The following is a 12,775-nucleotide window of genomic DNA, read 5'->3' on the forward strand; positions in this document are numbered from 1 at the left end:
GTATTAGTTTGTACACAAACAAATCATCTCACACTCTAATTTTAGCTTCTATTTTGCTAATTTTAGTATTTTTTCTGATATTTTAGCTATAATTCTGCTTCTTTCTGCTATTTTCTGTATTTATTTTGCTTCTTTCTGCTAATTTGAGCTATTTATGCTTTTTACATCTGCAGCAAATTTTTGCTAATGTTCGGCTGTTATTAGCTAAAGTTAGCGTTTTAGGCTAAATTCACATTTTAATGGCTAGCTCAGCTTCTTTCTGCTCAGTTCAGCAAACGTGTGCTCCTTGTGCTAATTTTAAAATTTCTAGCTACATTTTAGCTGTTTTGCTGCACAATTTTGGCTGTTTTTGCTATTTTACAACAAATTAACACTTTGTGTAGTTTTATTCTTCTTTTTTCTACTAATTTAACATTTTTACACCGCTTTCACCAGCTGGGTTCAAATTTCAACATGTGTCTACCTTTAGCTTATTTTTATGCCAATTATAGCTTTTTTTCTCAGTTTCATTTATTCTGCTYYTTTCTGCTATTCTTCTGCTAGTTTCTGTGTTTCTGTGCTGCTTTCAACTTCAAATTGAACTGCCATTAACAATTTTGCTATAAAACCTGTTCAGCTCCATTTCAGCAGTTTTCAGCTGAAGTTTTTGGCAATATGCATTCAGATTTTTTGCAGGAAATGCAATTTCTCTAGTTATCTTTAAATTTGTAAAGAAGTTAAAAAGAAAATCAATGGGGTGAATACTTTTGCCACGCACTGGTAGTTTATTCTCACTTCAGTATTTCTTCTGAAATAGAAAGTAAACTGGTTCTGTTGAACTCCTTCTCTACATTAAAAACTAACTAAAGAACCTTAGTTTCTGATGGACCAGTCTTCTGCTCCTGTCTGCAGGACATCACCATTAAAACTGAACATTACAGTGAAGTTTTAGCCAAGGACCAGCTGGTCTACCTGACCTCAGACTCTCCCAACGTTCTGGAGGAACTGGACCAACAGAAGGCCTACGTCATCGGAGGCCTGGTGGACCACAACCACCACAAGGTCAGCCCGTCAGGGTGCCTCAGACTAAAGACTCTGCTCACTGATTGGATCATTTCTGACCTGCAGGGTGTGGGGGGTCTTTTTCAGGGGCTGACCTACGAGAGGGCCAAGGAGCTTGGGATTGAACACGCACAGCTTCCCCTCAGCAGTTTTGTCAAAATGAACAGTCGGAAAGTTCTGGCAGTCAACCACGGTAAAGATTTTTACAGAGCCCTCCAGGGGACATAGGGGGGTCTTTTGTGTTTCTACGCAGTACCCTTGTGTTACCTCACAGTACTTTTCGAGTTCCACCACAAATGTTTGCATTCCCTCGCATTATTGTTCCCATGCAAAAGTTGGTTTTGTATGAAATGAATTTAATCAGACTTTTATTTTGAAATATCGTTTGCTGAAAAAGGATGTCACCACAAGTTTGGGAAAATGACGTTGATACTGCCTGGCTGCAGTGAGTCAAAATATCAGTAAATTGCATACTGTGTGATTATATTCACCCCCCCAAGTCCCCTCACGGGCTCTGTAGATTTTAAATGAGTGCATGAATAAATGTGATTACTTTTTACTGGAACAGTAATAATCTCTGGTAGTTTTGTTTTTCTTGAAGTAAAGGTCCAAACCTTCAGCCTGTGGTTGGTTTTTCCCACTCTCTCCAGTGTTTGAGATCATCCTGGCGTATCTGGAAAAGGGCAGCTGGCAGGAAGCGTTTTTTACCATTCTGCCTCAGAGAAAAGGAGTTGTGGCCATCAACCAGGACGGAGAGAATACTCCAGCAAAAGACCAGGACGAAGACTCTCATTCTGATTCTGACCCAGAGCCTGCAGAACCTGCAGAGACCAGAGATTAATGTTTGGGACAAATGGACTTGAATGACAAGAAAACCTTAAAGTTATTACTTTTTAACCAAAAGAAGTTTTGYTTTAACAGTTCCAGACTTTTTGTTTTAGTGCATATTTATTGAAAAGTTTGCTTTTTCAGTTGTACATATCTTGATAAGGGCTACAATCTGTTCTGCTACAGTTACTGCTAGCTTTTCTGCTTTTTCATTTGCTCTTTGGACCTGAAAGTTGTAGCTCTGTGTCCACTGGAGCCATTAAAAAATGTCAAGGATCATAAACACAGCACTTCAGCATATGTTCTCAGAATGGTGTTTTATTTAAACTTTAAAGAAGCGATCAGAAAAGCTGCCACTCATTCTAAAAATGTTTTAATTTGTGATGAAACTTGCATTTCTTAAAAGATTGCACATCACCCATCATTGTAGCTCTGTATGTGGAGCATTACTTAGCGTACGTTATAGTCATATTTTGTGTTGACTACAGTTGATTAGCCGCAGTGGCCATCTTGTTTTGGGTTGGCTCCAAGATGTTTTTATTTGCAAACTTTCATCCAGTGATCACTTTGTGTTGTCTCACTTCATCAGTGTGCATTGCCAATGCAATGCACACTATTGTGATTCGTTTCTCATCCAAGTCATCTCTTTGGCACGCTTCTCCTCCTGCATACTTTGTCCTCCAGCTGCTATTGTAATTTATACCTGTAAAGCTCCTGTGCCAAATGATGGCTATGCCTTTTGGTGCCTGTACAACTTATAGTTTTTGAAATATTAATGTTTAATAATTTATAATGGGAGTCAATGGAGCTTTGTATTGGTCCAATACTGCCCCCTGCTGTACTCAACTTGGTACTGAACCATAGTTTAATAATATTTAATCTCAATAGTTCAGTGGTTACAATACTAATATGATTGTATTTTGATGTTTTATTATTATTGTCCTAATATTGCTCTATTGCTGTAATATATTGCAGTTTGGTATCAACAATTGCATTGGCAATGTGGCCCCTTTCTGCACACATACAAACCAACCCCTGGCATTGCCCTCTGCCACAACTCCAATGGTTTCATGGTTAACTATATGGGCTTTCATGTGGGAGATCAGGGTTAAAACCCAGCTACAGTAACTTTAACTAAAAATCTCTACAAACTTCATATTGTTACACAATTACCCTCATTACAAACACCTGCTGACTTGACAAGCACAAGTTGGTAGAAAACACATTTGAACTTGGTCACATTTCATTCTGCAAGTCCACTGCTGCAGGCAAAGCCATGCTGCAATGACATGCTATATGGCAATGCACACTTGTTTTTACATCGTAAAAACCCATGTCTAGTTCAGTTTTGTCCTGCATTTGTCCAGTCGTTCATTAGATGTTCAGAGTGGCACCAAAACCAAAAGCCAGACCAGACGTTCAGGAGATTTGTTTTGTTGTAGTTCTATTAAAATTATTAGAGGAATACAGGAGTCAGGAGACCTTCTAACATACACAAGTCTACTGTAGTTTTTACTTTATAGTTAATATGACTTATTGAGAAAAACACTCACGGCTCAGCTTATTTGTCCTCATATATAAGAAATTCAATTTAATTAGCACTAAGTAGCAACAGTTGTCTTCTCAGGGCACTGCACGTTAATATGGTCAGTTTGTCCTTCAGCAGTCTATAGCAACCAAACTAATGAATAATTTAGGAAACCTACCCCTATCTAGGATTTTTTTAAAGGAAAGTCTTCAGTCTAATCTTAAAAGTAGACAGAGTGTCAGCCTCACAGACAGAAACTGGAAGTTRGTTCCACAAGAGAGGAGCTTGATAACTGAAAGCTCTGCCTCCCATTCTACTTTTAGAAATTGGAAGAACCACAAGTAAACCTGCAGTCTGAGAGTGAAGTGCTCTGTTAGGAAAGTATGGAACAATAAGATGTTTAATATATGATGGAGCTTGGTTGTTAAGAGCTTTGTATGTTAGAAGAAGGATTTAACCATAGAACCTCCTGAGATCTGCATCCTGATGTTGAGGACATTGGTTTTAGACCAGCTGCTCCTGTTAAGGGAGATTACATTTTAAGTTTTATTTTTTATATTTTAAATAACTTACAGTATATTTTACCAGCTTATGGCTGGAAAATAATATTTTGTGAGATTCTACTAATCCTTAATAACTAGAGGAAATTTTTTAAAAATACACCAAGCAAATGCTTGGGATTCAGGAACAGTGTTGTATAAAGTACCATAAAGTCATACTTAAGTAAAAGTAGCTACAAGTATCTTACCAAAAGACTACTTTGATAAAAATTAAAGTATTTTTAGGAATATTACTTGAGTAAAAGTAAAACTGATATTTTTTGTACTTGAGTATTAAAAGCARAAGTATTGATTTGAAATGAGCAGTTAGATTTCCTGTAAGGACATTTATTAGGAGGTGACCTAAAAAAAAAACAACGCAGAAATGACTGTATTGTATCAAAAAATAATTTTTGTTAAATTTAAGATGCACTAGTCTAACTGTTTCAGTTTATGTACATATATCAAGGCTGCACAAACCTTTTCCCCAAAATRAAAATCTATCTGAGGGCTGCGACCAAATGTAATAATATAATTCATGAAATACAAATACTTCTGAAGTACAGTCCTTTTATTTTAATGATTGTGTCCTGCTAAAGTGTGACATGATTTGTTTGTGTACAAACTAATACAGTATCATAATTTTATATATTTATACTTCTCATTCAACCACAGTTAAGTTCACTCTATCCAGGAGGCACAATTTATATGGATACTATTTATTTTTACAATAACGAATGAAAACAAGATACAATGAAATTAAAGTGATGACTTTCTACTTCTTGYCTTTTTAAAAAAATGTAAGGAGTAGAAAGTACAGATAATTGTGTGAAAAATGTAAGACGTAGGCTGAAAAATAATTACTCAAGAAAAGTACAGATACCCAAAAATTCTACTTAAGTACAGTAACAAAGTAAACTATTTGTACTTAGTTTACAACTCTGTTCAGGAATATGTTCAGACTCAGGTAAAACACGGTCGGCCTTCAGCAGATCACGTTGAAAACAGCCAAAGAACAGATGCTGAGCTGTGCGGTGCTTTGTTTACATTTGTTGTTCYGCATGTGGACAAGTCACTGCCCAAATAAGGTCAGTCTACCCGGAAGTGGCGGTAACCATGTCAACACGTGAAGCTGACTGCAAACAACAGAGGAGCAGTGTCTGTTTTTTTTAAAGTACATCCTAAATGACTCCGAAAGCGCTTAAAGTGGTGGTTGAAATAAAGTTCAGAGCGGTAAGGAGCCCTCTCTGTACACGTCTATTTATTTTTTAAAACAACATAAAGTAACTGTTATTACTTGTATTACACTCTCGGACGGATTATACTAATGTGATGTCTGCAAAATATTCTTTCACCCTGTCAGAGTGTGTCGTGTTAGCAAAATATCTCGTGAACCACCGAACAGATTTGAATGAAATCTTCAGGAAATACTTATTTGACGTACATCTACAACTGWTCACCTTTTTGAGCCAGCGCAGTTCAAGATGGCTGCCAGAGCCAGGTGACCTTAGAAAACAAAAACCTGGCTTTAAGTCAGTCAGTAATACAGCCATTAGCCGAACATTTGGTGTGGTAGTATAGCTGAGACTGATCTCTATCACATATTTAATGTTGCCATTGTTTTTATGGTCTCAACTCTCTCTGTTAGCAAAATATCTCGACCTCTGAACTGATTTTGATTATTCAGTAATTTAAGATTTATGTAATCTGGATATTTATATAACTGACTAACTCTTGTTGTATAATATGTATAATAGAGTATATAATATAATATCTGTTTTACAGAAGGAGTTACAGTTTGATGTGGTAGTAGCTGAGAGTCTTACACAACTTGTCACAATGCCATTCAAGATTTCACACACTATAACCTCTCTTTGAAGGTTTGACTAAAACTGCAGCCACTTTAGTCAACTCAAGATGATCTGAAACTGATGAAGTGTCAGGTGATGTGCACTCCTTCAGTCAAAGAGCCATAAGCTTCCTTTAGGAACAGTTTGAAATGCAAATCAAATAGTTTACACTTTCATTATTGGAATTAGTCATGTTAGATAATCAAAAGGATGCTTCAGTATCCAAGATGTCATAGTTGTGTTGACATCTTTTACATTTTTTTTGTAAATTTTGTCCAAGTGGTACCATGTTCAGCAGCCGTATGGCAGATTTTCTAAAGCTACAGGAGGAATAAAGATGCAACAAATGGCTCCTTTATCTAAAGATTATTCAAGTAATAGAAGTAATAAGTTTGCAGCAGTGCAGTTTTTATACATACACTGATCAAACAGCTTTTTCAAGAAATAAGTCAGACAAAATAAATATATTTTCTTATTATGACAAGTAGTTGCCATCATTTCATTTCTATTATGTGGTATCCAGCCTCTCTGTCCCTTCTTGTGGACGGTCTCGGTGTTCTAGTCCAGTCCAKATTTTTAATCATGAAAACCCCAGGAATTTCTTCTCCTCACTGATTTCCACAGGGACCCCCATGGACAAAAACGAGGGTCTCAGTTGCCTTGTTCCTCCTCAGATACCAGCGCCTTCATCTTGATCACACTGAGSTGTAGATGGTCCTCTGTTATCTTGTACTCAGCCTCCTCTCCATCAATGATGCATCCAACTACTGCAGAGTCATCAGAAAATGTCTGAAGATGGAAAGACTCAGTGAGGCAGAAGGCGAGGGCACTTTCCACCACACAGCTGGACCTAAGTACTCCAGCAACCAGATCTGCTCCTTTCAATTTCATCAGGAAATAAATGTGCCAGTCCTTTGTAAATCCACAGTCACCTATGTGGTTTCTTGATGTTCATGATGAGGTTGATGCAGTSATCAGTGTGTAAAGCAGTGGGCTGAACACACAGCCCTGAGGTGAGCCAGTGTTCACGGTGAAGGTGGAGGATGTGTTGAACCACGGTGACACTCTGTGGCCTGCAGGTCAGGAAGTCCATCCAACTGCACATTGAAGAGGACACTACAGTGCTGCCAGCCTTCAAAGGACAAACCACAAATTACATATGGGATTTCCAAAAACACACATAAACTGAACATTCCTCAGACCCATCATCAGCAGCAGAAACTCTGACATATGATGTTGCAGAACATCCTGTTGGTATTTTAGCTCCTTTGTTGGTAAAATATTACATCACAGAGAACTTTGTGAACTTTACAGAGTTCAACAAGTGAAGCTGACTTCAGAGGAGCTCTTGTATATTTTGAGCCACTTCGTTTTTCACTTGCGTACTTAGATCAGAGGCAACAGAAACTGTCAGAAAACAACTTGAACAGGATAATAAAGAGCAGAACCAGACCTGTAACCCTGCTGGACCTCTGTCTTTATACCACATATTTTCAATGACATCTTTCACTGTACAGAGAGAGAAATGGATGGGAAGCAAATTGTCTTCAACTACAAAATAAAACTCAAGTTGCTGTGTTTTTTGTCAGCTTACATTGTTGCAAAAGTAGTCCCTAAGTCCTTATAGAGCAGTGGTTCCCAAACTTTTCAGCTTTTGACCCACAAAATAACAGTAGAGACCTGTGGCCCCAACTATTTTTGGATGATAAACATTTGTATCAGGTCAACTGAACATGGGCATGGTAACAATTTATCCATTTTAAGTATACTAATCTCACTCCTTTGTAACAACTAGGGCAAAAATATAATTCAGAAAATCTTTTCAGGAACCCACCTTGATGTTTCGGGACCCCACTTTGGGTCCCGACCCCAACGTTGGGAAACACTGCTATTGAGCTTTAAAGAAGAAAGTTTATGTCCATTTGAGTTCTGGATTGCATTGGTATTTTTCAGAATTATAAAAATTTTCTAGTCAAACTTTACAGTTTTAAACCAAAAGTAACTGAATTTAGAGCAGCTTCAGTTCAAATGGTTTAGCTTTTACGAAGCTTTAGTTGTATTTATTTTTACTTAATAAACAAAAAAATGTATCGATCAATACAGCAGAACTTGTTTCTTCTTCTTCTCAGGTTTCTTGTCCTGGAGTTCGTCTTCCAGCCAAACATGACGTTTACCTGAGCGTGTGCTTTATGGGCCAGCACCGCCAGTCTGAATGTCTTCCTGCTGTCTTTCCTCTGCTGGTCTACGAGAAGATGACCTTTGAAAAAGTCTGTGTAATATTCATGCTAAAGACACACACATTTCAGTTATTACTCAGTGAAAGTAGTGTCAGTTAGTTTCACATGGATAAAAAACCTTTTGACTTGTTCTTATTCAGTCTTTACTAACAAAGCTGGCATCTCGTAAAGACTGTATGTTTGTGTTATAGCAGAAGGAGACTTAAATCAACTACAGATCTTTTGTTCCACAGATATTCAGGTATGCTGTTGACCCTGGAGACATCTCTGTAATGCTTGAGTGTAAGTGTGTTTGTTACAGTTTAATCCATGTTTCTAAGGAGCGCAGCAAGTGCTCAGAGTAAATAAAAGAAGCTGTCATTAAAATCAATGCCCATAACTATGTTCAGGAATTGTTCAGGCTTCTTCCACACTGGATGATAACCACTTCAACATAAGAAGTTGTCCAGGGAGAGAGGCGTCAGGCGGGTGTAGCCCCTGGCTGTATTCCTCTGTGTTGGAGTTCACCTCTGTGGATGAGAGGGTTTCCTCTCTGCGACTTGGTGCTGCTCATGCACCAAACATCAGTTCACATTCCCCAGGCTTTCTGGGGTTTCTGTAAGGGCGGCTATTTGGAGATCTTTTTGTTCTACTATAGGAGCAACTTATCAGCAAATCAGTCAGTTTACAGTATCAAGTTTTTTTACAGCACAGATGTGTAGATTACATACCAGAGGTACCATCATGAGCTTATGACCTCAATAGCTCCACAACGTTACAGTAAAGAAAACATGTTCCTTCTATTTGCTTCTTTTAAATTCAATTAAAAAAACAAAACAAAATGAGCCCAAATCTTTGCATTCAGCAACATCAGGGCTGGTTGAGTCTCTCTTTCCTCCAGTTTTGTAGGTCATTGTTTTGGTGCTTTCTGCACATGCATGTGTTCCAGAACCAGCTGCGTGGTGACGTCAGGACGTCTCACAGAGTTACAGAACGGATGCTGACAGCCATTGGATTTGCTTTATTTCTTTTATATTTTTAAAAATTGATTTTGGGACATTTTAAATCGATCCTGAATCTTTTTAAATGAGAATCATGATTCTGATGTGAATCGATTTTTTTGGTGCACCCCTAATTAATTGTATTAATCATCAAGTGCCAAAAAGTAATAGCTTAAAGTTTTTCTGCTGTTAATAATTGCACATGAWATGATTTTGTCCAACTCTAATGGACCCTAATTCTTTAACAAAGACAGAAATATTAGGTCCAAATATAAAAAGTACTTTGTGGAATTGGTTGTCTGAGTTTTATTGCACATGCAAGACACTCATCATGTCACTTTGTTATACTGTATTACTACCACTACCACTACTAAAAATAATAATAATAAGCTGTGAAAAACTAAATACACTTAGAACTCCTGAGCATTTAATCAGAAATATTTTTGCAAAACTTAAAGTCAAATGAGTACAATGGTTTTGTATGTTCTGTCATATTCAGCAGTGTTACAAATAATGTGTACATATTTGTGGATTGTGTTTCTACAGTAAATCTTTGAATYTCTGATCTTCTTCCCAGATGAGACACTCAGAACAGAACTGGTTCAAATGAGTCCTCCAGGTAGGAGACAGGAGAATTTTATTTTGCTTTTTAAATGCAATTCATTTATAAATTTGACCAAAATGTTTAGTTTATAAGAACATAAAATGTATTTTTTTAGTGTTTTGGTAATGCCTTAGTCACATTGGATAACAAATTGTTCCTGTCAGGATTTTAAATAAAAAAATAACATTGTTTGTTTGTTTTAGTTTAAATGTCATAAAACTGATCCTAAACATTTTTCACATTGAAATGATAATTATACCACTTTTGTTTTTATTTTCAGTTTGTAAATCAAATTACAAAATGTCATTCAGTTGAAAAGAACATGGTGACAACCTGATTTTATTAAAAGATGTATTGTTGAAAAAGACAAATGTTTTGTGCATAAAAAACAAACTGGATTATAAGAAACCTTCAGACATCGACTCCAGTTTGTCTGTTGAACATCTTCATTCAGAGTGTGGTTCTTTGTGTTTCTGTTCTGTCTTCATGGAATGAGGATTATACGATGAGACACGGTTGATAATAATAATGATAAACTCTTTATTTTGTAGCTGGTGAAATTCTTGCATGYTTTGAAGAAGATGCTCGAAGTTTCTTATTCTCAGAGCCCAAAATTGTTCCTCCTTTGTCTGGAGTGGATCGAGAAGTTCTGATGATGAAGGCATCTCATTTTCCTGTAAGACCACCTTTTTAAACACCTTTTTAAACACTCTAAAGTTATTTTAGCAGGAATGATGCATTTAATGAACATATCTTCTTAAACATAACATGCGTACATGATAAATGTCATGATGTGTGTGTTTTTACTTTCATTTTCTAGTGTTTCTCTGTTCCCCTGTGTATCTCTTCTCTGCTGTCTTGCCTCCAGCCCCGCCCACGCTCACCTGTTTCCTCTTGTGTCTCCCCAGGTGTTTCCCATTGTCCCTCATTAGTTCACCTTTATATTCTGTGTCCTGTGTTCAGTGCTTGTTGGTTCATTGTGCTGTTTTCACCCAGCCTGTGTGGTTGTCCTCAAGTTCTTGTTTCTTCCTGAGATTTCTGAAAGTTTTTGAGCTGCCCTGCTAGCCTTCTTTTGTTAAATAAATAACCTTTTTTTGCCTGCGCCATGGGTTTTTCTCTGCCAGAACTTCCCAATAAATCCAGATTTCCTGTTTATACTGTAAATAAATACTTTTCATGAAATTCAGCTGAAAATGTTGTAGAGTAAAAATGTACTTTTGACATTTTTTAAGACAATAAAAACACTTTAAATGAGAAAATGATACATTCAAGTTAACTATTCAAATCAGTTGATCCATTTTGCTTTAATTCAAAACAAAAAGTTATCCAGAGTATTATAAAAAAGTCGAAACTCATTAGAAAAGAGATTTAGATTAAAATTCACTTTATTTATTTATTTATTTATTTTTTTGCTCAGTGCCCCAACTGTTGAAAAAACTGTGCTGTCATTAGAATCAGGCCTTTATTTTATTTATTTTTTTGTTCAGTTTAGTTTAGTTTTGCTGTTTTGTTAATTAATTWATTTATTTTTACAACAACAATTTATTTTATAAGAAACTTGCTGTGGTCTGTCATTTAATAGAATAGCACAACTCTGCTTTCTGCACATACAGCTATTTCCCCTAAATGTATTGAAATATGTTCATTTTTCTGGTGATTTGTAGGGAAAACATAAATCAGACTGTTGCAGATATAAAGTAGTCAGTGAGCTGACAAACTGTTAAATCAAATATAAAATGAATCACTGCATTTCAGTGCATTTTAGTGCAAACTAAAAGTAAAAACTTTTGACATTTTTATTGATTCTGGTACTGAAATAAGTTGTGTACAGTGTGTTTATGTCTGCTGCTGTGTGCTAAAACACAGATGGCTAAACTGTCTGCTGCAGAAATATTATAAATATGTTAACATTTGGAAAAGAAAACAGAAAAAGAAACTGCTGATTTAAGTAGAATTAATCCTCAGCTTCGTCATTTTAGGCCAGAGTTCAAGGAACCACCTGTGGCTTCAGAGCTGCAGAACCTGGGCCTAAAAAATAAGACCAGTTCTATAATATCTAACATAAAATTCTCATTTTTGACCTTTTTTTTCCTTTTGTGATCTCTCTTTAATATTATTTTTATTTATTTATTAATTGTTTTCTTCAGGGTATTTGTCCAAGGCTGGAGTTTTCCACCAAAACAACCATCACTGAGTGTTCAGCTGATGCACACATCAACATTTACCCCAATACACCCATGGTAATAATAATTAAAAAAGGGTATTCATGCCACTGTTCCTTTAGACCCGTTAGACACAGGTGTTATTCAGTTAGTGAAACATTTAGTTGTCAGATGTTTGCAGAGAGCTTTAGTGTCTAATTTCTTTCTGGGATCAGTAAAGTACTTTTGAATTCAAATTTTGTATTTATGCAATCTTTATTTCTTGACACATTCATTCCCTTTGTGCCCAGAGGCCAGGGATCAGGAGAAACAGGAGGCGCTCCAGCAGACCACAGACCCACGGAGGGAGGATGAACCGAGGGAAACCCAGATCCAAGTCTCTGTCCCCTCTGAGACACGCAAACATCCAGAATCTGGCCCGGCTCAGCCTGGACTCTGCAGTTTCCAGTCCCACCTGGAGCCCCCACACCTCTGAGCCTGTAAGGACTTGTTTTAATGAAGTGACTGTTTTCAGCCAGCAGGTGACAGTGAAGAGCTGTCCGCTGCTTCTTAATGCAGCATTTTGAGCCCAGCAGAATCAACACAGAACCTGCTTAGACTTTCCACTGGAGCTGCTCTCCTGGGATTCAGGTGGAACAAATAGAAGATGTGTTTTATTCTCATTACAAGTCACTGTAAATGCTCCGTTTCATAAAAACAATGATTTATTGGAAAGGATTTTTAAAAGCAGTTCAACAAAAAGGTACAGAGTGCAGAAAGAAGGAGTTTGAGATCATATTTTGTTCATTTTGTTTAGTATATATTTAGTGAAGTGAATGCARTTGTATAAAGAACAAAGAGAGATTAATTAACTGGTGGGAAACTAAGTGGGAGTGGTGGCTGTGACACCAGTTAAAGGGCCAATATTACGTGTTTCTCAGACATACATTTAAATACTATACCATAATAAAGTATCTATGTCACCTTTAGTTGTTATTAAAATGCTGTTTTTATGTTTAAATAGAAA

The 12,775-nt window shown here is 36.8% G+C and overlaps 2 protein-coding genes across 3 annotated transcripts in view; both read left to right on the forward strand.

Annotated features, from left to right (window-relative positions):
• trmt10a (tRNA methyltransferase 10A) overlaps positions 1 to 2,169 on the forward strand; it is an 8,659-nt gene extending 6,490 nt beyond the window's left edge. The window contains exons 5-7 of the mRNA XM_014021089.1: positions 892 to 1,041; positions 1,129 to 1,234; positions 1,692 to 2,169. Coding sequence (XP_013876543.1) covers positions 892 to 1,041; positions 1,129 to 1,234; positions 1,692 to 1,882 — 447 coding nt within the window. The 3' untranslated portion in view covers positions 1,883 to 2,169. The remainder of the gene's footprint in view (positions 1 to 891; positions 1,042 to 1,128; positions 1,235 to 1,691) is intronic.
• A 2,637-nt stretch (positions 2,170 to 4,806) lies between these two features.
• Positions 4,807 to 12,775, forward strand: part of spata6l (spermatogenesis associated 6-like) — a 17,469-nt gene continuing 9,500 nt past the window's right edge. The window contains exons 1-7 of one of the 2 annotated variants that reach the window (XM_014021095.1): positions 4,807 to 5,169; positions 7,916 to 8,053; positions 8,257 to 8,305; positions 9,581 to 9,622; positions 10,159 to 10,283; positions 11,755 to 11,847; positions 12,060 to 12,248. In XM_014021095.1, coding sequence (XP_013876549.1) covers positions 5,122 to 5,169; positions 7,916 to 8,053; positions 8,257 to 8,305; positions 9,581 to 9,622; positions 10,159 to 10,283; positions 11,755 to 11,847; positions 12,060 to 12,248 — 684 coding nt within the window. In that variant the 5' untranslated portion in view covers positions 4,807 to 5,121. The remainder of the gene's footprint in view (positions 5,170 to 7,915; positions 8,054 to 8,256; positions 8,306 to 9,580; positions 9,623 to 10,158; positions 10,284 to 11,754; positions 11,848 to 12,059; positions 12,249 to 12,775) is intronic. The other variant, XM_014021096.1, reaches the window with a different exon arrangement.

The sequence above is a fragment of the Austrofundulus limnaeus genome, unplaced genomic scaffold (genome assembly GCF_001266775.1).
Source record: "Austrofundulus limnaeus strain Quisiro unplaced genomic scaffold, Austrofundulus_limnaeus-1.0 Scaffold277, whole genome shotgun sequence".
NCBI lineage: Eukaryota > Metazoa > Chordata > Actinopteri > Cyprinodontiformes > Rivulidae > Austrofundulus > Austrofundulus limnaeus.